Source organism: Gigantopelta aegis, chromosome 2 (assembly GCF_016097555.1).
Source record: "Gigantopelta aegis isolate Gae_Host chromosome 2, Gae_host_genome, whole genome shotgun sequence".
Taxonomy (NCBI): domain Eukaryota; kingdom Metazoa; phylum Mollusca; class Gastropoda; order Neomphalida; family Peltospiridae; genus Gigantopelta; species Gigantopelta aegis.
Genome location: NC_054700.1, coordinates 53,113,212 through 53,138,288, shown reverse-complemented (window position 1 = coordinate 53,138,288; position 25,077 = coordinate 53,113,212). Strand labels below are relative to the sequence as shown.

The following is a 25,077-nucleotide window of genomic DNA, read 5'->3' as shown; positions in this document are numbered from 1 at the left end:
ACATCAATGCACACACCACACAGTCTATACGAGCCTTAAGACTTGGTGTTGTTATGTAACACTATCAAATACAGTGAAACTCCTCTAAACCGGACACACTCGAGACCAAGTAAAATGTCTGGTTTCAAGAGGTATCTGTTTTAGACAGGTTAAGTTCTGTACCAATTTTTTAAAAAAAGGACTGAAAAAATGTCTGGTTTTTGTGAGGCGGGGGGGGGGGGGGGGGGGGGGGATTCCAGTTTATAGAGGGTCCGGTTTTGTGAGGTTTCACTATACATTGAAAAACACATGCAATATATGTTTATATATATACATTTATATACATGTACTACATACAGTTTAATGATGGGAAGTGATTTCTAAATAAAATTAGTAATGACACAACATACATTGTTACAGAACTGGGGCAAGGTGTAGCTGAGTGACAGAGGACCTGTCTGACATGCGATATACATCACAGGATCATTCACTCTCAGTGGATCTGGGTTTCTTCTAATCCAAACCAGTGTTCCACAACTGATGCATCATAGGATGTGGTATTACTGACCTAATCCAAACCAGTGCTCCACAACTGGTGCATCATAGGGTGTGGTATTACTGACCTAATCCAAACCAGTGCATCACAACTGGTGCATCATAGGATGTGGTATTACTGACCTAATCCAAACCAGTGCATCACAACTGGTGCATCATAGGATGTGGTATTACTGACCTAACCCAAACCAGTGCATCACAACTGGTGTGTCACAGGGTATGGTATTACTGACCTAATCCAAAGCAGTGCTCCACAACTGGTGCATCTTAGGGTGTGGTATTACTGACCTAATCCAAACCAGTGCTCCACAACTGGTGCACCATAGGGTGTGGTATTACTGACCTAATCTATGGGCAAATACACATACAAGAACCCTCGATACTTTATTGATAAAGAGTAGCCTATATGGTGGCAGTGGGTTTCCCCATTTTTGTATGTATGATTTTATAAAATTTAATACAGTAAAAAAACAAACATGTTTGACTGGGGGGTGGGGGGGGGGGGGGGGCAGGGGGGGTGGGGGCAAGGACCCTGTGGCCCCACCCCCGACTACACCACTGCTTGTTAAGAATAGCCTATATGGTGCAATGGCTTTCCTATCTTTCTCCGGTTTTATTAAATGTTAAAACTACATTCCCTGGAATATTTTTATTATTTAAGCATATAGAACAGAAAATCCAATTATGTTTGGTGCATATATGACACCGCACTCCGCATTGGTTTCACTACGCTGGCTTATTCAGGTCAAAAACAAAGCCAGTATTTTGAAAGTGGGACACTTTTGACGTGCTCGTACTGATCTGGTTTTCATTGGCTTATCGCAAGTATAGAATTCCCCAACAAGAGATCACGTGAGATTTCGCAATTTTTGAACAAATTTAACTATCTTGATTGAGGGGTCATCTCACATCTCCGAAACATATTTATATCCATAGAAGTATGGTACAACGCCTTTCCAGGGGTCAGTGAGTTGGGGATTTGCCTTGAAATTTTGACAGTGGCCAGCTGTTGGCATACGCGTTACATGTAAGGGGGTGTTACTAATTACGTAACGCTCTAGGGGTAGAGGAAGAGGGTACTGTGTTCGATTTACGTAACATTTTTCAAGACAATATGTTATTTTTATTCATTACTTAGACCTAAAAAGGTGTTTTTTGGAAATGTGCGGCCAGTCTAGGATTGATCCCCATTGGCGGGTATACAAAAAGACCATGGTATGTGATATCCTGTCTGTGGGATGGTACATATAAATGATCCCTTGAGAAAAAAAATGTAGCGGGTTTCCAAGGCGCGTGTGTAGGGATTTCAGCAGGGTTGGGGTTATAGACTGTGTTGAGCGAAGTTTATATGGGGCCATGCTCCCCCTCCCCCTGAAACTGACAACAGGCTGTCGTTTGTGCTTTGCCGAGCTATCGCGGCACAGGCGACGAATCAAGTGTATACGTTTGACAATATCCGTTCATAGCGAACACACACGATTTTTTTTAAAGTTCATTTGAGCTTGTATTTCACATTTGTACATGATGTTATAATATGGTAACCAGTGAATTTAACTTTAAAAGAAACATGTTAGACACCAAATATCAATCCCTGTCGATGGGTTCATTGCGCTATTTCTCTTTCCTGCCAATGCACCATGACTGGTATATAAAAGGCTGTGGTATGTGCTACATGTACCCTGTCTGTACATACAAAAGATCTGTTGCTACTAATGAAAAAATCTTTGTCACAGTAACCAAACGTTTGACATCCAATAGCCAACGATTGCTCTAGTGGTGTCATTAAACAACACAAACATAATATGTCCTGAGTTGTCATTTTCTTTCCTTGTCAAAGAACAAAATTGCATATTTCATTATTATAGTTTTCAACATACCTCACCATGGAGTGACCAACACGAAATGTATTAGCATAATTACTGGGTTATGTCCAATTGCCAACAGTCCCAACTATTGGGATTGTGTATGTAACAGAGCTCTTTGCAATAACCAGAAGGAGAAACCTATATGTTCTAAATATAATGTGTAAAGGAAATATGGATTATGCAAAACTAAGATTTGCACAAATAAATTATTTTATGTTAAATGTCTAGATCTGTATCATAGTATTGGGACTACTGCTAGATATACCAGCATTCTTGTGCATCTATGAAGAATTTACCAGTATACAGGGGTGGGAATTGGTGAACTGTTAAAAAGAAGAAATCTAGAAGGGTCCCAGAATTTCTTGAAATCCTAGGTTAAAATCTGTGCCATCTGACACATTTTGAAGGAAAGGACGATAAAAATGCAAGAAAACGCAATGTTCCATGAGAGGAAAACAGCTAATCCGAGGAGAATTCTCACCCCTGGTATAATCTAACCACCATCGCAATAATAACAATGAGCATTCTGAGAGTACTGCTACAGCAATACATGTCTCTTACCGGGCTCAAAATGTTTTTGTATCTCCTAAGTTCAAGGGCCATAACTATGAATTTTTTTATAAATCACTATGAAAATCAAACTTGATATGTAATAGTACATGATAAAGCTATACAAATTTCAGCATGATATTTTGAGGGATTGTGAAAACAACTATCCAGAAAACTATATGTGGGACAGAAGGACAGACAGACAGACAGACAGACAGGTGAAGATAAAACCTATAGTCACCTCCGGTTAGACCAGATGAGGACTAATTAATGCAATATTAATATTTATTCAATAAATAAATACAACTGAACATAACAAAGCTAACAAAATAATGTTGAATGTCCAATTTATCAAAAACATTAGCATAAATAATCTGTACTGTTTCTGTACCGTTCGTTTGAACTCGCACACACACACGTGCACACACACACACACACACACACTATGCAGCTAGCCTTTAAACAAAATGCAAATTGCACCAGTTACACCGATACAGGCACCATGGTTATTACCTGAAGGTACAGAATCATAGAACCATAAGCCAGTTATTCTATCTGAACAGTATAACATCTGAAAATAATAACTGGTATCTAATGCTAATTTCAAATACAGGTATAGTTATTAAGTTCTGATGCCTTTCGCACCTCAATGTCATAATATCTGGAAATTCCATTAAATAATACACAATGAAAACATTATTCGTACTACGCACAAATGATGTCCGATATTCAGAACTCATTGTTCACTTCAAGAATAATATCTTCTTCATAGCAGGGTTACACAATTTGATAATGTCTATTTGTCTAGTCTGCTAGTCAGCTCGTTAACTGACTTCAGTAACTGTGCGTGTTGGTCTGACCACTGACGGTGCCGCAGCTGTTGTTCTTTTAACTGACGCTTGAGACGAGTTAGCTGGGCAGCATTCCTCTTCTGAAAAGCAACACACAAAAAGAACTTAAAAACTCCAACTTACTCTTAATAATAGAGAAAATCAGTAATTTTTTAACTCATCGAAAGCTCATTTATTAAAGTCATCAGAGACATATAGATATCTCTAACCGTCAACTGATTGCAGACACGTTTGCAGAGGTGAGTTTTGGGGATCGAACCCTGTTCCTTCAAGCAAATTATATTTTTTTAATGTATTTTCTGGGGAAGCACAACTTGACCCCACTAAAAGCTTCACTTGCCATACCCCCCCCTCCCACTTTCCTCATCTATATGTATTACACAGGTATGTTTGTGATGTCCTAATAAAAAAAGAAATATATACATGTGTCTCCGTGTTACATGTTTGTTGCATTTGTTTAAAAAAAATTTTTTAAAGATTAGATTAGATGATTAAAAACAAAATTAAAAAAACTAAAAAAAACCTGAACACCTTTTGTTACCCCCCCCCCCCCCCCCCCCCCCCCCCCCTTTAGAGACAGCTATCTAATAAGATTAAAAACAAAAGTAAACATACATTAAGAACACTTGTAGCAATTTTAACTTTTTTCTGTTGTTCCAGTACTTGGTGAATCTGTAACATAACATTGTCATGATAAATTATGTTAATCAATCACATAAAACTGGGGCCTATTTCACTAAACATCGTAAGCAGTTATACCGGTCATGTATTTACATGTGTTTGGCATCAATTTCACACAGAAAATTACATCATTACGGAAGCTTGAGTATTTTAAAGACAAAAGAAAATGAAATATGTGTTCTTCTAGCTATATTTGTTGTGTTGAACTATAATAGTAATGTGGTTTAGTCGTAGATTTACGTTTACATGCAAAACTAAGCTTACAATGCTTTGTGAAATTGGGCCCAGCTGAACCGTAAATCCATAATTTGTTTTTAACACAAATACATGTATTTCTTTCTAATCGTCTTCACAGTAGTTAACGTTATTGTCAGCTGCCTTCATCCAATATAAAAGTGTGTAGAATTGTATTTTAACATCAATGAAACACAAAACCGCAGAACGGCACCTTGCTTGTGAATGTTAAAATTGATAATAATACATTTTCGTGTGACCTAGATTAGCAGGTATAGCCAAGGAGAAGAATGGATTATCATTATCATTGTAAGAAGATTAATTGTGGATGATCTGTTCTAAATGATTAAATAACAAAAATATACTAGAGATTGTAGCTTCAAATGCATGATTAAAGACACCTAAATATATGAGCACAAAAAAATGGTTTGTTTTGTTTTAACAACACCACTAGAGCACATTAATTATTAATCATTGGCTATTGGATGTCAAACATATGGTAATTTTTACATATAGTCTTAGAGAGGAAACCCGCTACATTCTTCTATTAGTAGCAAGGGATCTTTTAGATGCACCATCCCACAGACAGGATAGCACATACCATGGCCTTTGATATACCAGTCGTGGTGTACTGGCTGGAACAAGAAATAGCCCAATGGACCCACTGCATCAAGCGAGTGCTTTACCACTGGGCTATGTCCCACCCCCACCCACCCAATGTTTTTTTTTAAGAATGCAGAAGACTCATTGAAAGATTTAAGCCATTTTATAGGCTGTTGAGATCTTAAGACCAGTCTATGTTAACAGTGGGTAATGTCATTCGGTCAGAAGTTAGGCTAAGCTGACCAGAAAAATGTGTTTCTGGACACTTTCTGTCCCGGACCGGACCACTGGCTATCCAGAGGCCGGGCCCAGGATGGACATAGCTGAAACTATCTCTCTCTCTGAACACTTACCTTATCTTTGATTTCTTGTAACTGGGTTTCCAGTTGCTTTACGTCTGCTCTTGATAACTTGATACATTCGGATAAGTTTTTAGTCATTGTATCAGCACAATCATTTTCACTTTCAGAATCAAGACACAGTGCTTGCTCTGAAAATATTATAGAATCCATGCATTTTATTACGACCCTTTTGTGAAGTATAGGAGAATTTTATTGAGATTCAACAGTCAACTTATAATAACATTGTACCAAATATTATGAAAGACATTAAACAACTACATGTATAAAGTATAAAAAAACCACAAGTATTTTGAGAGTACTGCTAAAGCAATACATGTCCCCTTCCTGACCCAACAATTTTTCTTATCTCTTAAATTCAAGAGCCAAACCTCTGTGAAAAGTGGGTAAATCACCATGAAAGCTAACTTGATCTATTATAGTACATGATAAAGCTATACACAAAATTTCAGCTCAATATCTCGAGGCCTTCTCAGAGTATGACAAATATTTTGAAAAGTCACTAGCCACAGGGCTAGTGGGTTTGTGAAAACCACTAGCCCACCAAGATAAAGCACTAGCCCAAATTCCTGATCAATTATAACTGGATTTTTATATAATTTTTGTAACATTACACATTTACGAGTATAACAGTAAAATAAAACAAACACTTAAATCATGTTGTAACTTTCAGTTTTTTGTCATGTCGTACGTTTTGTCTTTTGTCAAGTGTGATCCATCGTCATTGTCCTGTTTTCGTTTTTGCCTTCCCCCCGGGGAAAAATAATTGAGCAAACTCTTGGTTGGTATCTAAACACACTATCAAAATAATTAAATTTAAATGAGGGTACGACAGTGTGACACACGGTAATAGATGGTTCAGTGTATTTGGTAATTGGTTATATATTTCGGACCTACTATTTATGTCGCCAGGAACAGTGATGCCAAATACAGGGCATTATCCCGTGTCAGACCGATATCAAAAGAATATAACGGCGACATCTAATCCGTTGTTAATTGATGAACAAAAAAGGTGTTATCTTGTACTGGCAGCTGTGACGTATTATCCAAACCGCTACACGTAATAGGCCAAGCCGAGTCATTGCATATGCGGTTACCATTAAAGTAAATTGTTTTCCTGATTGCCGATAACCACATGTTAGCGAAGTGTTAAATTAGAAAACAATAAATAAATAAATAAAATAAAACAAACACTGAAATTCAAAGCATGGCTGGGGTTTACTTGATTGAGATTAACCTGTCGTCGCGATTGGTGATTTCCAAGTTCTTAGCCTAAAACATAATATTATGTGCGAGATTAACTACCACGTGACGTGTCTAACCAATCAAAACACGCATGTCATTAGACTTTATTTCCTGTGCCAGAAACTTGAAAGGGAAAGGTAAACAATGCATGCTGTAACTGTGACGATGTAGAGATAGCATGTTACTGCAGTTTGCAGACCTAGCTCAAGTGGATTATTATTATATACTGATTGCGTTGTTGATATTATTCGATGACAAACATCACAATCAAATTTATTAAACGAAATTTCAGCCGAGAGAAAAAGAAAGAAAAAAAAAAAACCACGATCGAGCGATGACGAGAGGAGGGGGAAACCACTAGCCCGCAGGGGCTAGTGGTTTTGCGTTTCTCACTAGCCCGAACTTAAAAACCACTAGCTACGGGCGTCGGGCTAGCGGATTTGTCGAACTCTGCTTCTGAAAAAAGTAAAAACCTGCCAAAATTCCACATTGCCTAAGTTCAAGGGCCATAACTCCGTCAAAAATGGGTAAATTTCAATGGAAGTCAAACTTGATCTGTAACATTACATGATTAAGATATACACAACATTTCAGCTCAATATCTCAAAGCATTCTAAAAACACATATCCGGAAAACTGTATGTAGGACAGATGGACAGACAGAAGGATAGAGATGAAAGCTATAGACCCCTCCGGTTGGACCGGTAGGGGACTAATAAAATGTTCTGTATAAACAATATTTGTATATAGATATTTATTAGCTTTCAAGTATTACAATCTTGAACAAAGTGCGAAACTAAATCACAGTGAAAATGTTTTTTACCCAAAATATGAGAAATAGAACTGAGCAACACAAATATTTAGTCTAAAAAATAAACAAACACACAAAAAAACTATCATGCATTTTTACTTGCTTTGCTTTTCCAGTTTAGCCAGGCATTTTTCCACTTCAATCAACTGCTGCTGTGCTGGCAGCATGTTTTCAAACTCGGAAACCTGCTGCTTGTAATTGTACATTTTCACTCTGTAGGCTTCACTTTTCCTGTTACAGTGGAAGAGAACATTTGTTTAACAACACCGTGACATACTGTTTAATCAGCAGCTACGATGTATATGATGACTAAACCTGTATCCTAACGGGCTGCGAGCGATTATTTTAGAAATCATTGCTTTCAATTAACGCTGTATCCTAACGGGCCGCGAGCGATTATTTTAGAAATCATTGCTTTCAATTAACGTATCCTAACTAGCCGCGAGCTATTATTTTAGAAATCATTGCTTTCAATTAACGCTGTATCCTAACCGGCCACGAGCGATTATTTTAGAAATCATTGCTTTCAATTAACGCTGTATCCTAACGGGCCGCGAGCGATTATTTTAGAAATCATTGCTTTCAATTAATGTAACCGGCCGCGAGTTATTTTAGAAATCATTGCTTTCAATTAACGTATCCTAACTGGCCGCGAGCGATTATTTTAGAAATCATTGCTTTCAATTAATGCTGTATCCTAACCGGTCGCGAGCGATTATTTTAGAAATCATTGCTTTCAATTAACGCTGTATCCTAACGGGCTGCGAGCGATTATTTTAGAAATCATTGCTTTCAATTAACGTATCCTAACCGGCCGCGAGCGATTATTTTAGAAATCATTGCTTTCAATTAACGCTGTATCCTAACGGGCCGCGAGCAATTATTTTAGAAATCATTGCTTTCAATTAACGCTGTATCCTAACCGGTCGCGAGCGATTATTTTAGAAATCATTGCTTTCAATTAACATATCCTAACCGGTCGCAAGCGATTATTTTAGAAATCATTGCTTTCAATTAACGCTGTATCCTAACCGGCCGCGAGCGATTATTTTAGAAATCATTGCTTTCAATTAACGCTGTATCCTAACCAGCCGCGAGCGATTATTTTAGAAATCATTGCTTTCAATTAACGCTGTATCCTAACGGGCCGCGAGCAATTATTTTAGAAATCATTGCTTTCAATTAACGCTGTATCCTAACCAGCCGCGAGCGATTATTTTAGAAATCATTGCTTTCAATTAATGCTGTATCCTAACCAGCCGCGAGCAATTATTTTAGAAATCATTGCTTTCAATTAACGCTGTATCCTAACGGGCCATGAGTGATTATTTTAGAAATCATTACTTTCAATTCACATATCCTAACCGGCCGCGAGCGATTATTTTAGAAATCATTGCTTTCAATTAACGCTGTATCCTAACCGGCCGCGAGCGATTATTTTAGAAATCATTGCTTTCAATTAACACTGTATCCTAACCGGCCGCGAGCGATTATTTTAGAAATCATTGCTTTCAATTAACGTATCCTAACTGGCCGCGAGCGATTATTTTAGAAATCATTGCTTTCAATTAACGCTGTATCCTAACCAGCCGCTAGCGATTATTTTAGAAATCATTCCTTTTAACTGCCACATCCTCACCGCACACATGCAACACGACATAATTATCTGTTGCGCCATATGCGTGCGGTTAGGATACAGCCATTCAAATCAATGGTTTCTAACTGCACTTATTTTTTTACTAAAAATTTTGCATGCATTATAATCTATGGTGGAATCTAGCTCAGACCAGCTGGCAGAGCACTCACCTTGGGTCGTAGAATTGAATACCCTCAGTGGACCAATTCTCGGATTGGTTTTCCACTGATCTACCGAGGTGATTCGAACCTGCGATGCAAGCACCTCAGGCAAGCACTCGACCAACTGAGTTGAATCCCACCTCTGTTAAGGATGGGTGCATAGCCACAGTATTTAGCCCCTGTCCTATTTGCTTACCAGTCATGGACCTCTGGTTAAAAAGTGACTTCTAGAGACACTATACATGTACTTTAACATAAGAATGAAGTTAAGTTTGTTATGCTTGTATAAAACTATTGAAGAACACATAGGGGACTCAGTCTTTCACAGCCTTATGTCACATCACAAGTTTCAGCATGACTCGGTATGAATTTATTCCCAAGCGAGTGAATCAGATTTTCAAAGAAAAGTTTGTTTTAACAACATAACTAGAGTACATTGATTTATTTATCAAAGGCTACTGGATGTTAAACATTTGGTAATCATAGGCTACTGGATGTTAAACATTTGGTAATCATCGGCTATTGGATGTTAAACATTTGATAATCATCGGCTACTGGATGTTAAACATTTGGTAATCATCGGCTATTGGATGTTAAACATTTAGTAATTTTTACATAGTCTGAGAGAGGAAACCCGCTACATTTTTTCATTAGTAACAAGGAATCTTTTATATGCAACACCCCACAGACAGGATAGCACATACTATGGCCTTTGTTATTCCAGTCATGGTGCACTGGTTGGAATGAGCAATAGTCCAATGGGCCCGCTGACGGGGATTGACCCCAGACTGACCGCACATCAGGAGAGCACTGTACCACTGAGCTACAAGCTGCCACAGCTTACAAACACTACTTGAACATAAGAATGAAGTCAATATAATTATATAATTACAACAAACTTTGTTTGTTCTTCTAGCTCTTCTTTCTTATGTTCAATATCCCGTCTTAGCTGGTTCTGTTGATGGATCAAGCTGACAATTTCTGAAATTAAATTTCAAATATCAAACTTCATGAGCAGATGACATTGTTCACTATGTGCAAATATTGCTGTTTTATTTAGATCCGCTTTTACAAACTGCACATAAAAAGAGAACAAGTTTGCTATTTCCACAAACGTTTTCCTTTTCTGTGCCAAAAACTTGGGGGGTGGGGCACCACACTTTTACACTATTATAAAGCAAATATAAAGCAAAATATCTGAAAAGTACCAGTCAAGCCAAACTGGAATTATAAACCACATTTAAAGCCGGGTACAACTCTAGATATTTAGTAATGATTTGTTTTGGACTTTATAAGCGCCTATGTGTACTTCTCTGTGATATATGTTTTAACTAACAATTTAACAAATATCTGTTAAAGTTTATTTTGTTTAACGACACCACTAGAGCCCATTGATTTATTAATCATCAGCTATTGGATGTCAAGCATTTGGGAATCATGACATATAGTCTTAAGAGAGGAAACATGCTAGAGTTTTCCATTAGTGGAATGGGATCTTTTATATGCAGACAGGATAGCACATACCACGGCCTTTGATTTTCATTTCATTTCAACTTGTTTCCATGCTTATATCCAATTAAGGTTTAAGCACGCTGTCCTGAGCACACACCTCAGCTATCTGGGCTGTCTATCCAGGACAATGGGTTAGTTAGCTAGTGGTTAGTGAGAGAGAAGACGGTGTAATGGCCTTACAACTACCCATTGAGCCCTTAAGAACTCGCTATGGGTTGGACCTGGTACTGGGCTGCGAACCCTGTACCTATCAGCCTGTAGTCCGATGGCTTAACCACTGTGCCACCGAGACCGGTTGGCCTTTGATATACTAGTCGTGGTGGACTGGCTGGAACGAGAAATAGCCCAATGGTGAGGACAGGAAAGTCCCATTAACCTTTCTCGTGTTGAACGATCTGCTTCTTTTCCTCTGCTGTCTGCTCCTCAAGGACGAAAACTTTCCGAGTCACACTGGAAATCTCGGCCATCACTTCATCACAACTTTCTTTTCCTGAAAACACATTTCTTTAAATCTGATGCTGATATTCAACACAAAATACGGTTTCTGTAACTTTCTAATAAAAACTAACTAATAATCTTTTCCCTTTCCTTTTTAGTAAAATAATTATAATAATAATATTTGAAATTTTTAAAGACACAATCGCAGATGACTTATTGAAATGTCTAGCAAAATATTGCCTGACAATATTTGCAAACTTAATTTGTCCCCAAATGTACAAATACAATGTACCAGCATAGATAATAAACAAAATGTAAGAAGATATATCAGATAATTCTAATTTAACACCTCAAATCTAATCAACATATTTTTATCTCTAGAATACACAAGAGCTATAGAAAACCTGTATGTATAATAATGCATTCTTTGTTAGAACCACTAAAGGTTCGACTAACCAGCTCTTGTTACTGGCTTACTCAAAGGGACAGACCCTAGTTTTTAAACACTAATGCATATTTTTCACTATTAGAGCTGTTTATGATCACGTAAATCAAACATTACTTATATTTGATTGTTTAGATAATCCATTTCCGTACAACCAAAGTGTTTCTGGTCATCCTAGTGTTTCTAATACCACAAAATGCATTTTTCATATTTTTAAAAATGCACGTGCGTCTGTGAAATAACAGTTATGGATTCGAATTTTGGTAGATTTTTAGCGATATTTCACTGTTTCAACACCACAGACTCTTTTTTACCCTCTTGTAACATTATCCAAATGTGTTACAGGTTTGTAACTTAACCAAACTTAGTGTCCATTTTTACGGGGTGAAACTAGGGTATGCACCTTTAATGGTATTTATTATCCACATAGTTCAAGATATTCAGGGAAATATAACCCGTAAGATGCACATGTGTCATAATGACATGATGTGCACAACGAATGAAAGAAAGAAATGTTTTATTTAACGACGCACTCAACACATTTTATTTACGGTTATATGGCGTAAGACATATGGTTAAGGACCACACAGATTTTGAGAGGAAACTCGCTGTTGCCACTACATGGGCTACTCTTCCGATTAGCAGAAAGGGATCTTTTATTTGCGCTTCCCACAGGCAGGATAGCACAAACCATGGCCTTTGCTGAACCAGTTATGGATCACTGGTCGGTGCAAGTGGTTTACACCTGCCCATTGAGCCTTGCGGCGCACTCACTCAGGGTTTACTCAGGGTTTGGAGTCGGTATCTGGATTAAAAATCCCATGCCTCGACTGGGATCCGAACCCAGTACCTACCAGCCTGTAGACCGATGGCCTGCCACGACGCCACTGAGGCCGGGACACAACGAATGACGTAATTTTGTGAAGCAATGTCATAACTTAATACAGCTTCCCCAGTCTTGGATCTGTGTAAATGCTTACCAAAATGACTTCATTTCGTCGCCTCTTTCAAGTTATGTTGGAAATATTTGAACATGGTCCTAGCTTGTTATTCATAAAAATAATATTTTGGATAATGTGAATAATTATTACACTTGTGTGTGAATCATACTGGTTTTACGAAACTCGTGAATCCTGACAATCGTTTCATAAAATCAGTACGACACACAAGCTTGTATCATAATCTCTATTTATTACTTTCTGGTATGTTTTAATGTTTCTTTTATCAAAGACAGAAAAATTTGTTTTAAAATAAATAAATAAACAGATAACATTGGAACATATGGATAGCACTACTGTATCTTCAAATTGCCAGACTACACATACATGTACATGATGGCACTGCTAATAAAACACCAATAAAATGACAATAAACTAAATTTACAACAGTAAAACAACTGATCTACAAAAATATAGGTTGGCAAATTGAAAACACAGTAGGGATATCCACTAATTAAACAACATAAACAAAGTTTAACTTAAAGCCAATGAAATCAATGTTTTTTAACAATCAATAAACATGGATATTATATACCCACCAGCTTTTAACTGAATCTGCAAAAAATAATTTTAAAATTTCTAATATTATTAGAAGTTCGATATAATTATGTATTTAGCATCACAATAATTGATTCAAAATGGCATCTACATGTAACAAAAATAACTACTTAGTAAGTGAAAATATTAAACAAATATGGTGCTTTAATTGTTGTTTAGTTTCAAATGAAATAGATGTTTAAAATCAGGAAACAAGTCATCACTTCTGTAAAGCACTATTCCACAGACAGGATAGTACATACCACAGCCTTTGATATACCAGTCGTAGTGCACTGGATGGAGCGTGAAATAGCCCAATGGGCCCACCAACACATGGCTGTTGAGATAATCAGATCATTCCATGGGATGGGATGGGTGTGTGGGATGGGGCGAAATCTGGTTAATATATAAAAAATAATAATAGTGCTATTGTGATGCAGGTTTGAGTTATGTTAAGAAACACAGGAGCATGTGCAGGGGGTATTTTGGGGTCAAACCACCCAACCCATGCTTAAAGCATTTAAAAAAAAAAAATGACTTGATCCAAACACTCTTAGGAACTTCACTCACCAGTGTCTAGACTCCCCATGCACTGAAGTAAATAAGCAAAATAAACCTGAAGTAAAGTTTGCTTGTTTAACGACACAACTAGAGCACATTGATTTATTAATCATCGGCTACTGGATGTCAAACCTTTTGGTAATTTTTACATATACCGTAGTCTTAGAGAGGAAACCCGCTACATTTTCCCATTAGGTCAGGTCAGGTCATAGGGTTTTACGTGCACATTCAGAGCAAGAGGTTGTAGCACACGCCTGTCCCGGGCTCCTCCATCCAGGACAGGAAAAGGGTTGGGGTGGGTGGGAGAGGGGACCCCCCACACTGGCATGTGCAAGGGAGCACCAGGAGCCCGACCAGTGTTAGTAGCAAGGGATTTTTATATGCAGCATCCCACAGACAGGACAGCACATACCACAACCTTTAATATACCAGTTATGGTGCACTGGCTGGAACAAGAATACAAACCTGAAGACTATCCAAATAAAGCTTCTGTTTCTGAATTTCATTGCTCTGTCCTTTCTGAATTTCCGCCACTTTGCTGACTTCCTGGGGAAGACTAAGCAGGTTGTCAATGGCTCCATTGAACAGGAGTCCTTCAATGTCAGCAATACTCTCGCCAGTATCGGAGTAGCCTAGAAAACAAAAAACAAAAACATCCCAGACCCCGTTGTTCTAATATCAGCTAGTTTAACTTAATCAGTAATGTCAGCAATATTCTCGCCATTATCGGAGTAGCCTAGACAACAAAACACAAAAATATAAACATCTCAAACCCTGTTGTTCTAATATCAGCTAGTTTAACTTAATCAGTAATGTCAGCAATACTCTCGCCAGTATCGGAGTAGCCTAGATAACAAAACACAAAAACATAAACATCTCAAACCCTGTTGTTCTAATATCAGCTAGTTTAACTTAATCAGTAATGTCAGCAATACTCTCGCCAGTATCGGAGTAGCCTAGATAACAAAACACAAAATCATCTCAGACCCTGTTGTTCTAATATCAGCTAGTTTAACTTAATCAGTAATGTCAGCACATTATCGGAGTAGCCTAGATAACAAAACACAAAAACATCTCAGACCCTGTTGTTCTAATATCAGCTAGTTTAACTTAATCAGTAATGTCAGCAATACTCTCGCCATTATCGGAGTAGCCTAGAAAACAAAACACAAAAACATCTCAGACCCTGTTGTTCTAATATCAGCTAGTTTAACTTAATCGGTAATGTCAGCAATACTCTCGCCAGTATCGGAGTAGCCTAGATAACAAAACACAAAAACATAAACATCTCAAACCCTGTTGTTCTAATATCAGCTAGTTTAACTTAATCAGTAATGTCAGCAATACTCTCGCCATTATCGGAGTAGCCTAGACAACAAAACACATAAACATCTCAGACCCTGTTGTTCTAATATCAGCTAGTTTAACGTAATCAGTAATGTCAGCAATACTCTCGCCATTATCGGAGTAGCCTAGACAACAAAACATAAAACATCTCAGACCCTGTTGTTCTAATATCAGCTGGTTTAACTTAATCAGTAATGTCAGCAATACTCTCGCCATTATCGGAGTAGCCTAGAAAACAAAACATAAAACATCTCAGACCCTGTTGTTCTAATATCAGCTGGTTTAACTTAATCAGTAATGTCAGCAATACTCTCGCCATTATCGGAGTAGCCTAGACAACAAAACATAAAACATCTCAGACCCTGTTGTTCTAATATCAGCTAGTTTAACTTAATCAGTAATGTCAGCAATACTCTCGCCAGTATCGGAGTAGCCTAGAAAACAAAACACAAAAACATAAACATCTCAAACCCTGTTGTTCTAATATCAGCTAGTTTAACTTAATCAGTAATGTCAGCAATACTCTCGCCATTATCGGAGTAGCCTAGATAACAAAACACAAAAACATAAACATCTCAAACCCTGTTGTTCTAATATCAGCTAGTTTAACTTAATCAGTAATGTCAGCAATACTCTCGCCAGTATCGGAGTAGCCTAGAAAACAAAACACAAAAACATAAACATCTCAAACCCTGTTGTTCTAATATCATCTAGAACCAATCATACCCTTCAAATATTTTAATTTTTCAGGACTTTTAAGCACTATTTTGGTTAATTTTCCAGGAAAATGTTATCTGCTTGTTTAACTTAATCAGTAATTGGAGATACGGTATAGCGAGTCTAAAATAATGGGGGTCGAGTTTGGGATAGGTGGGTTTGTATGTGTGTGTGTGAGTGTGCAAGCAGTCAAAATATAAATCAGGAACAATAATAGAGGTTCTTGTGCAACTAGACAAAGGGGCCCTCCTAAACATGTAATACTACTTTTTCATATTTTCAATACATAACTTTTGTCCAATTACCTGTACCTCTCCCATAATCATAAATACCTGTATGTTGCACAAACACCAGTCTTGTTAAAATAAATGACAGATGGTTTTCAAGACGAAGGAAGGAAATGATTTATTTAACGCTGCACTCAACACATTTAATTACTGTTATATGGCATCGGACATGTGGTTAAAGGTAGGGTCAACCCAAACAAGAGCCTTATGTGTTGGAAAGATGCATACCCGGACCACCAACACATACTGACACTTTAGCAAATGAAAAACGCGTAATTTTAGAGTTAATAAAAAAACATGATTATTCCTGCTAACTGGGGGCAGCCATTTTGTTTCGTTTTTGTGACGTCCGGTGGTATAGCTTGGGGCGAAGTGACGTCAGCTCCTGACCATCTCCTGTATGTACAGTGTAAACAAAAGCAGTAATTTTCGACAAGGCGCTTCTCTTTGATCAACCCGACTTGTAAAACAGCACAATGACGTAATATTATAATAAACTATTTAACTAAATATATTTCAAGTTGCATTAATGGAACAAAATGGGGTTATAGTATTTCTCTCTGTTAAATAATCCAAAGGAAAATGTACAAAATTAGGCCTATTGATATGCTACGTTGGAGCAAAAACGACAACCCACGATACCCAAGTGATAATTTTCTTTTCTTTGGGACTACGTAATTGGTCAGTTCTGTGCTTTTAGATGGAAAAGTTTACTTAATCAATAGTTTTACAGAACTATTTACAGTAATAAACCATGTCCATTACAATTTTAGGGGTGACAGGTAATATTCCACAATACAGGTATGTATTTTTGTGTCTAGACAGCGTCAATTAATTGGCTCGTCTGGTTACCAATCAAATACACACCTGCCAATCAGGAATCACAGGTAGAAGCAACTAACAGCATAGACCAATTAACTAAGAAAACACTCCGTGTATCATTTCAGTACGCAGGTTAATGCATGGGCAAAACATTGTTAATTGTTTCAACTTGTTATGTAGCCACTTTGACAATGGTATTTTATTTTGTATTGAAAACTAATATATATAGTGCTGGATATACTTATTGCTGGCTTACTGGGATGTGTATTATTACAGAACATTGCAATGTATGACTATTTATCATCCCGCAAAAACCAGGTAGATTGTGTTTCTCTAGTTCTAAGGCTCATTCCTGACGTTACGCGTTAAGTATTACGTAACCACCAGCTTGCCAGAGGGCGTACTCACTGAGATGGTACAAAATGGCTGCGCCCGTTATATATAATAGCCGTCACATTTAACCGTTTTATTAATTAACTACATGATTATACGTGTTGATATTAAGCAATAATGTGCATTATATATCGTTGAATATGCATACCAGGCCAAATGCCTTAATTGTCCTCTCCTTTAAGGACCACACAGATATTGAGATAGGAAACCGGCTGTCACCACTTCATGGGCTACTCTTTTCGATTAGCAGCAAGGGATCTTTTATATGCACCATCCCACAGACAGGACAGGACAGCATATACCACGACCTTTGATATACTAGCCGTGGTGCACTGGCTGGAACAAGAAATAGCCCAATGAGCGCTTTTGAAGACATGCACACTGTACATGTAAGTCTTGAAAGCACCCCACATTCTTCTCCATAACATCTTGTAATACACAGGCCTCTGAGAACTGAAAATCTACACGACCCATTTATCGGTTACGCAGAAATAAATCCAGGTAACCCATTTCCTTTTTCGAGTAACCCGTTATATCCAAGTAAATGGTGCTCCAAATTTTGCACAAACAAAAAACAGGTTACACAAAATTAAATTCAACGTAAGCAACAACAATACTGGCCTCGGTGGCCCAGTAATTAAGCCATCGGACTACAGGCTGGTAGGTATAGGGTTCGCAGCCCGGTTCCGACTCCATCCCAGAGCAAGTTCTTAAGGGCTCAATGGGTAGGTGTAAGGCCACTACACCCTCTTCTCTCTCACTAACCACTGACCAACTAACAACTAATCCACTGTCCTGGACAGACAGCTCAGATAGCTGAGGTGTCTGCCCAGGACAGCATGCTTGAACCTTAATTGGATATAAGCACGAAAATAAGTTGAAATCAATCAATCAATAACAATTACACATGCATGGTTTCAAAGACTTAATGTACATTGTTTTATTTAATAGCAAAAAAAAAAAGACATTAAAACAGATTTAACTTTTTTTTCTTTCTTTCTATTTGCTTGATTTTACATCATACAAAAAGATTATATATCACTGATCAAGCTGAATTTTGAAAATGAAAGCATCTTTTACAAATCCTGTGGAAAGGCCTGGGGCCCATTTCACTAAACATCTTAGGTTTACGTCTGCTACTAGCAGTTTATACCGGCTGTGCGTTTACATGTGTTTGGTGTCTATTTCATGCAGAAAATTACATCATTATGCAAGCTGAAGCATTTTAAGTACAACAGAAAATGAAATATGTGTTCTTCAAATGATATTTGTTGAACTACAATACTAATTAGAATTGTGGTTTGGTCGTAGATTTATGTTTACATGCAAAATTAGGCTTATGATGTTTTGTGAAATTAGTCCCTGTACGATGTACAATACATATCACACAACATCTCTTAACACACAACTCTAGACAAACATCTCCTGTTCTCCCCCATAACATTTAACATCCCATGATCCTTCCCTCACCCTAAAGTGCTACTCGTATACATAATATAATTGTGGAATAGCCATATTCTTAATGAATAAAAGACCCAGTACATAAGTCTTAACAAATATCATCAACCTACCAAATATCATCAACCAAATACCTACCCACAGGGGAGCTAAAGGGGGGGGGGGGGAAGGGGAGTATCAGGGGAGTGATGGGGAACGAAAGTGATCGCTCCTCTTAAACGGCGAGGTCTGCACATGATTCATAAAATTACATGATAAACACCCAGGCAGGGTTTCTGCCAGAGGGTAAAATGGATATGGCGCCATACCCAAAATTGTTTGCAGATTTTTTTTTTAAAGTTAACATTTTGACAAAATTAATTACTCTTATCATTACTGTATGATTTTCTTAACCCTAAACATAACCCTTTTTTTTCTTCTGGGAGAGGCCTCCCCCCACCCCACCCACATAGCCCCTGTTGACTGTGGATGCATTCAATTCCATAGTGCCATACCCAAAACTTTCTTTCTGGCAGAAACACTGCCAGGCTTTCCATTCCCATAAGCATAACATTTTGTAATAACATTGTTATCCTACTGCTTGAAACCAAGAGCAATACATAACTGTTAAATACCCCTTTTTTTCGTTTGCGAATGTAACTGTATCGAGCTTTGAGGAGATGGCTCAATCCTCAGTTTGGCCAGTTGTAGAGGAGTGAATTTTATACCGTCAGATTTCAGACTATGTGCAGGTGATTTCATTATTACCACCGGGGAAATGCAGCCTGCATCTAGTGTCTGCTGAAGGTGGACTGTCCTCTGCAGTTTAGGAGGGCTGTGAAAAATAAAATAAAAACTGAATTAAATAAAATAAAACCGTCAATATTGAGTTAACAAAACAATATTGCTTGGTTGGAAGTGACATTGGACCACTGACCTGGGTGTTGTACAGCAGTGGTTAAGCCATCAGACATAAGGCTGGTACAATGTAGGTACTGGGTTCATCTCCCGGTACCGGCTCCCACCAGGAGCGAGTTTAAAGGCCACTGCATCGACTTCTAACCACTAATTTAACCCACAGCACATTTCTTAATACCTTTTTTCTATGATTTTCTGTGACTGTCATTTAAAAAAAACCCTTAATTTTAAAAACTATTTTTGTCTGTTCTCAACTGTACTGCTATCTAGTTATTGAAGTCACATGATTGTCACGGTGTCTGTTGGCAAAACTCTCTTTACAGATACTTGCCAAACATACATGGTCCTTTTGGATACCTGTTTACATATTTATTAAAACTCTGAATGCAGGGAACATTTTATTTTCAAAATACTGATTATCGACAGTTGCTAATCAATACAAAAATTTATTAGCAATTATTCATTTTGTGTAGCAATTTTTTTTAACAAATACATGTTGTATGATAAATTAAATATGAAGAGACTATTCTTAAATAACTTTTATATCATTTATTTATTATTTTTATTTAGTAGCCACAAAGAGCAAATAAATTCTGATAGTCATGTTTGATGTTCATAATGTGGTAAGTCATAATATGTATGTATTCTCATTTGTTGGATTTTTAAAAAAAAAATTGAGATTTGTAAAAAACAAATATACATTTTTAAATGATGGCCACTATAGAGGAATTCTACTCAGCTCAGTGTTTACATACTGATTTCTATTATTTGGGAATACAGATGTCAGAATGTCTTTGTACATTTGATCCATTTCAGCTTGAAGTACTTAGTACCGGGTAATGTAAAATCTTAATTACTCTGTAGTATACATGAACAATCTGGGTCCTAAAGCCAACAGTTTTACAAAGTATTATGGTATAGAACTATTTATGTTATTTCAAAGTACCAAGTTTCAGAACTATCCAGTCAAAATTACAGTAAAGTACCCTTATAACGAACATACTTAGAACAAACTACTGCATATAACAAACTGTTCGTAAAGTCTTGTTTTATCTCCCTATACATTAATAGCCAGCTTATGCAACTGTGTACCACAAACTACTGCATATAACAAACTGTTCGTAAAGTCTTGTTTTATCTCCCTATACATTAATAGCCAGCTTATGCAACTGTGTACCACAAACTACTGCATATAACAAACTGTTCGTAAAGTCTTGTTTTATCTCCCTATACATTAATATCCAGCTTATGCAACTGTGTACCACAAACTACTGCATATAACAAACTGTTCGTAAAGTCTTGTTTTATCTCCCTATACATTAATATCCAGCTTATGCAACTGTGTACCACAAACTACTGCATATAACAAACTGTTCGTAAAGTCTTGTTTTATCTCCCTATACATTAATATCCAGCTTATGCAACTGTGTACCACAAACTACTGCATATAACAAACTGTTCGTAAAGTCTTGTTTTATCTCCCTATACATTAATATCCAGCTTATGCAACTGTGTACCACAAACTACTGCTATAACAAACTGTTCGTAAAGTCTTGTTTTATCTCAGTATACCTTAATATCCAGCTTATGCAACTGTGTACCACAAACTACTGCTATAACAAACTGTTCGTAAAGTCTTGTTTTATCTCCCTATACATTAATATCCAGCTTATGCAACTGTGTACCACAAACTACTGCATATAACAAACTGTTCGTAAAGTCTTGTTTTATCTCCCTATACATTAATATCCAGCTTATGCAACTGTGTACCACAAACTACTGCTATAACAAACTGTTCGTAAAGTCTTGTTTTATCTCCCTATACATTAATATCCAGCTTATGCAACTGTGTACCACAAACTACTGCTATAACAAACTGTTCGTAAAGTCTTGTTTTATCTCAGTATACATTAATATCCAGCTTATGCAACTGTGTACCACAAACTACTGCTATAACAAACTGTTCGTAAAGTCTTGTTTTATCTCCCTATACATTAATATCCACCTTATGCAACTGTGTACCACAAACTACTGCTATAACAAACTGTTCGTAAAGTCTTGTTTTATCTCCCTATACATTAATATCCACCTTATGCAACTGTGTACCACAAACTACTGCTATAACAAACTGTTCGTAAAGTCTTGTTTTATCTCCCTATACATTAATATCCAACTTATGCAACTGTGTACCACAAACTACTGCATATAACAAACTGTTCGTAAAGTCTTGTTTTATCTCCCTATACCTTAATATCCAGCTTATGCAACTGTGTACCACAAACTACTGCTATAACAAACTGTTCGTAAAGTCTTGTTTTATCTCCCTATACATTAATATCCAACTTATGCAACTGTGTACCACAAACTACTGCTATAACAAACTGTTCGTAAAGTCTTGTTTTATCTCCCTATACATTAATATCCAGCTTATGCAACTGTGTACCACAAACTACTGCATATAACAAACTGTTCGTAAAGTCTTGTTTTATCTCCCTATACCTTAATATCCAGCTTATGCAACTGTGTACCACAAACTACTGCTATAACAAACTAACTATCATGGTCCCTTCCGGTTCATTATAAGAGTACTTTACTGTACTAGAAGTTAGACTATCAAATTGTAAATGTTACATTTTTATTTGTCTTTTAATTTTAAAACTCTAGGAGAAGATAGACAGGAGATATGAGAAGTTAACAAATTAAAAATAATAATTTCTGAAATATATCTATAATAGTTTGTGAATACTGCCCCTTAATTTCAGAACTATACAATAAAATTTCTAGAAGAAGATAGATATTAATACTTTCAGTTAAATTTCTATTTAAATTTTTAAACTTTAATTTAAAAAAATCACAAATGTAAAATTTTCAAAATATCTTTTTATTAGTTTGTGAAGATTGCCCCTGAGAATAGTGCCATGTTTCATAACAATCTAATCAAAGTTGAAGAAGCGAATATCTAATTTAGGCCTATTATATTTAATATGTCCAGGTTTTCGGACGACATCATTATTATTTTTATTTTTTGTATTTACTCATTTTTTTTTTTTTACCTGTAGGCCTATTGTATTAACCCACAACAATCGCTATCACACCCCACATTCAGAGATAATTACCAACCTTTTTTTTCACTTTGTCTTATATTTAAAAAAAAATGTTTTTATTAATTAAGGGGTCATTTCAAACCTAGAGTATATTATAAAGCTTTTAAGCAGTATCAAACTGTAATTTGTAAGAAAGACTCATATAATTTTAATAAAATATACCAGTAGACATGATGCAATTTTTACAGGGCCCCTAAATAAATATAGCCAGTTTCAGGCAGTTGTTATGTCACTGTGACTAATGATGGGTGGTTATCTGAACAGCTGTATGACAACTAAAAGTGGTGGTCCTAATCGGAGGAGGAATTTAGCAAGAAAGAAAAGATGCCAGACAAAACTTAGAAAATGGGACTTTGGCAGTACGGGGATATCTATTCCTAAATATATTTAACATGTTCTTGGTTGTTATGTACGACCTTCACAATTTAATGATGTCAAAAATATGGATTGCAAAATTATGCGATAGGGTTTAGAATTGTGTAGTGATTTCTGAAACTTGCATAGCAATTTGCAACTCAATACTGAACAAAAAGTTCCCTGGACACCCTTTCTCACCAATGTTGCCCAATTTAAGAAAATTATTGTCGCCATCGACTAGCCATTCTAAATATTGTTTTAGGATAACAAGTTATCATTTACTAAAAGCTATAAACCAGTACTAACGTCGACAATCAGAAACAGATTGGGTTCTTTAAAAAAACAAATCCCAATTTATCTATCGAAAGGAGTAATTTCGCGAATTTTACGTTGTCGCTTGGACAACATGCAAAATTAATACAGTCGTAACATAATATTTGCAACAGCTATTGCAATACATATGCGTTGCTAAGATTCTGTAATATTCAATAGTATTCATGTGAAAATTTTAAATAAATGTATTTTCACACAAAAAAGTTCTAGTATTTTGAACATTGTCGCCCAAATTCGAGTAATCTACGTTACATTTTCATTTGTTAATTCACTATGCTAATATAACGACGGAAAAACGTGACACATTCATACTTCAGAGCTCTAACATCACCGAATCGATGACAAATACACTTGTTACTTTTAATTCAAATTATTGTCTCCATATTGCAAAACAGTGTGTAATTTTGAAGAGTTGTGTTAAGCATGTAATCTACGTGACCGCCTATATCGTACAAATGTATAGCGCTAACCACCCACAGGTTTGTGTACGCAATGCAGTGATACCAAGTAATCTAAATGAACCATATATCTACATGTTACATTATTTTAATGTATTACTGGGAGTGTAGAAGCACTTGAAGTAATTTACGTGATGTAATCAACGTTACCAGTAAATGTTAACATTTTTATTAACACGACAGTTTGCCGTTTAATATGAAAGCTGGTATTTGGATGTACGACTATATTGAATCACACTAAACGTAGTAGTCTCCCTTGCCAAAAACACGTGTTTCCTGTGGAGAAAATATTTGCAAGTGACGAAATTTGAAAGCTGATATTAATCAGATGCATCGCACAAATTGTTCAAGATCTTGGACCAAATAAGGTAAGTCAGTGAATAAATGTAATCTTTCTTAATAATTTAATATATTTATTTTAACACAACCGTACGTTTGTGTGAAATTGTACTATAATGGTTCAACATAGGCTATCGTTTCCGAGTTTGTTCTTTTTTCTATTCATGATTATAACCGATTAGTCGTAAATAACAGACCAAAGACATTACCTTCGAAATTTTGACTTGATGATTTGAAAATAGTGTCAGACATAATTGCAGGCAGACAATTACTTTGAATATTACTAAATATGTGTGCAATGTATAGGTAACGTAGATTACATATATATTCTAAGTGTACTAAAATAATGTAGTCTTGGAATAAAATGTAATTGTTAGTTGACAAAAATCATATTACTAACAGTTGGCCTTAAGAACCAATGTATAGATATTAACTAACTGTTGAATTTGTCAGTGTGTAGTACTTGTTTCAATGGTAACGTAGATTACATATGTTGGTAACGTAGATTACTGTAAAGGACTTTTTTATTTTCAGGATGGGAAAATC

At 36.5% G+C, this 25,077-nt stretch overlaps 1 protein-coding gene across 3 annotated transcripts in view; it reads right to left on the bottom strand.

Moving 5' to 3' along the window:
* Positions 1-3,219: 3,219 nt before the first annotated feature.
* LOC121387005 (chromosome partition protein Smc-like) overlaps positions 3,220-25,077 on the bottom strand; it is a 28,136-nt gene continuing 6,278 nt past the window's right edge. For 2 of the 3 annotated variants that reach the window (XM_041518031.1, XM_041518030.1), the window contains exons 2-10: positions 19,658-19,857; positions 14,485-14,651; positions 13,461-13,476; positions 11,417-11,530; positions 10,428-10,509; positions 7,835-7,962; positions 5,671-5,807; positions 4,415-4,471; positions 3,220-3,879 (exon numbers count right to left, since the gene is read on the bottom strand). In XM_041518031.1, the coding sequence (XP_041373965.1) occupies positions 3,745-3,879; positions 4,415-4,471; positions 5,671-5,807; positions 7,835-7,962; positions 10,428-10,509; positions 11,417-11,530; positions 13,461-13,476; positions 14,485-14,651; positions 19,658-19,857 (1,036 nt within the window). In that variant the 3' untranslated portion in view covers positions 3,220-3,744. The remainder of the gene's footprint in view (positions 3,880-4,414; positions 4,472-5,670; positions 5,808-7,834; positions 7,963-10,427; positions 10,510-11,416; positions 11,531-13,460; positions 13,477-14,484; positions 14,652-19,657; positions 19,858-25,077) is intronic. The other variant, XM_041518034.1, reaches the window with a different exon arrangement.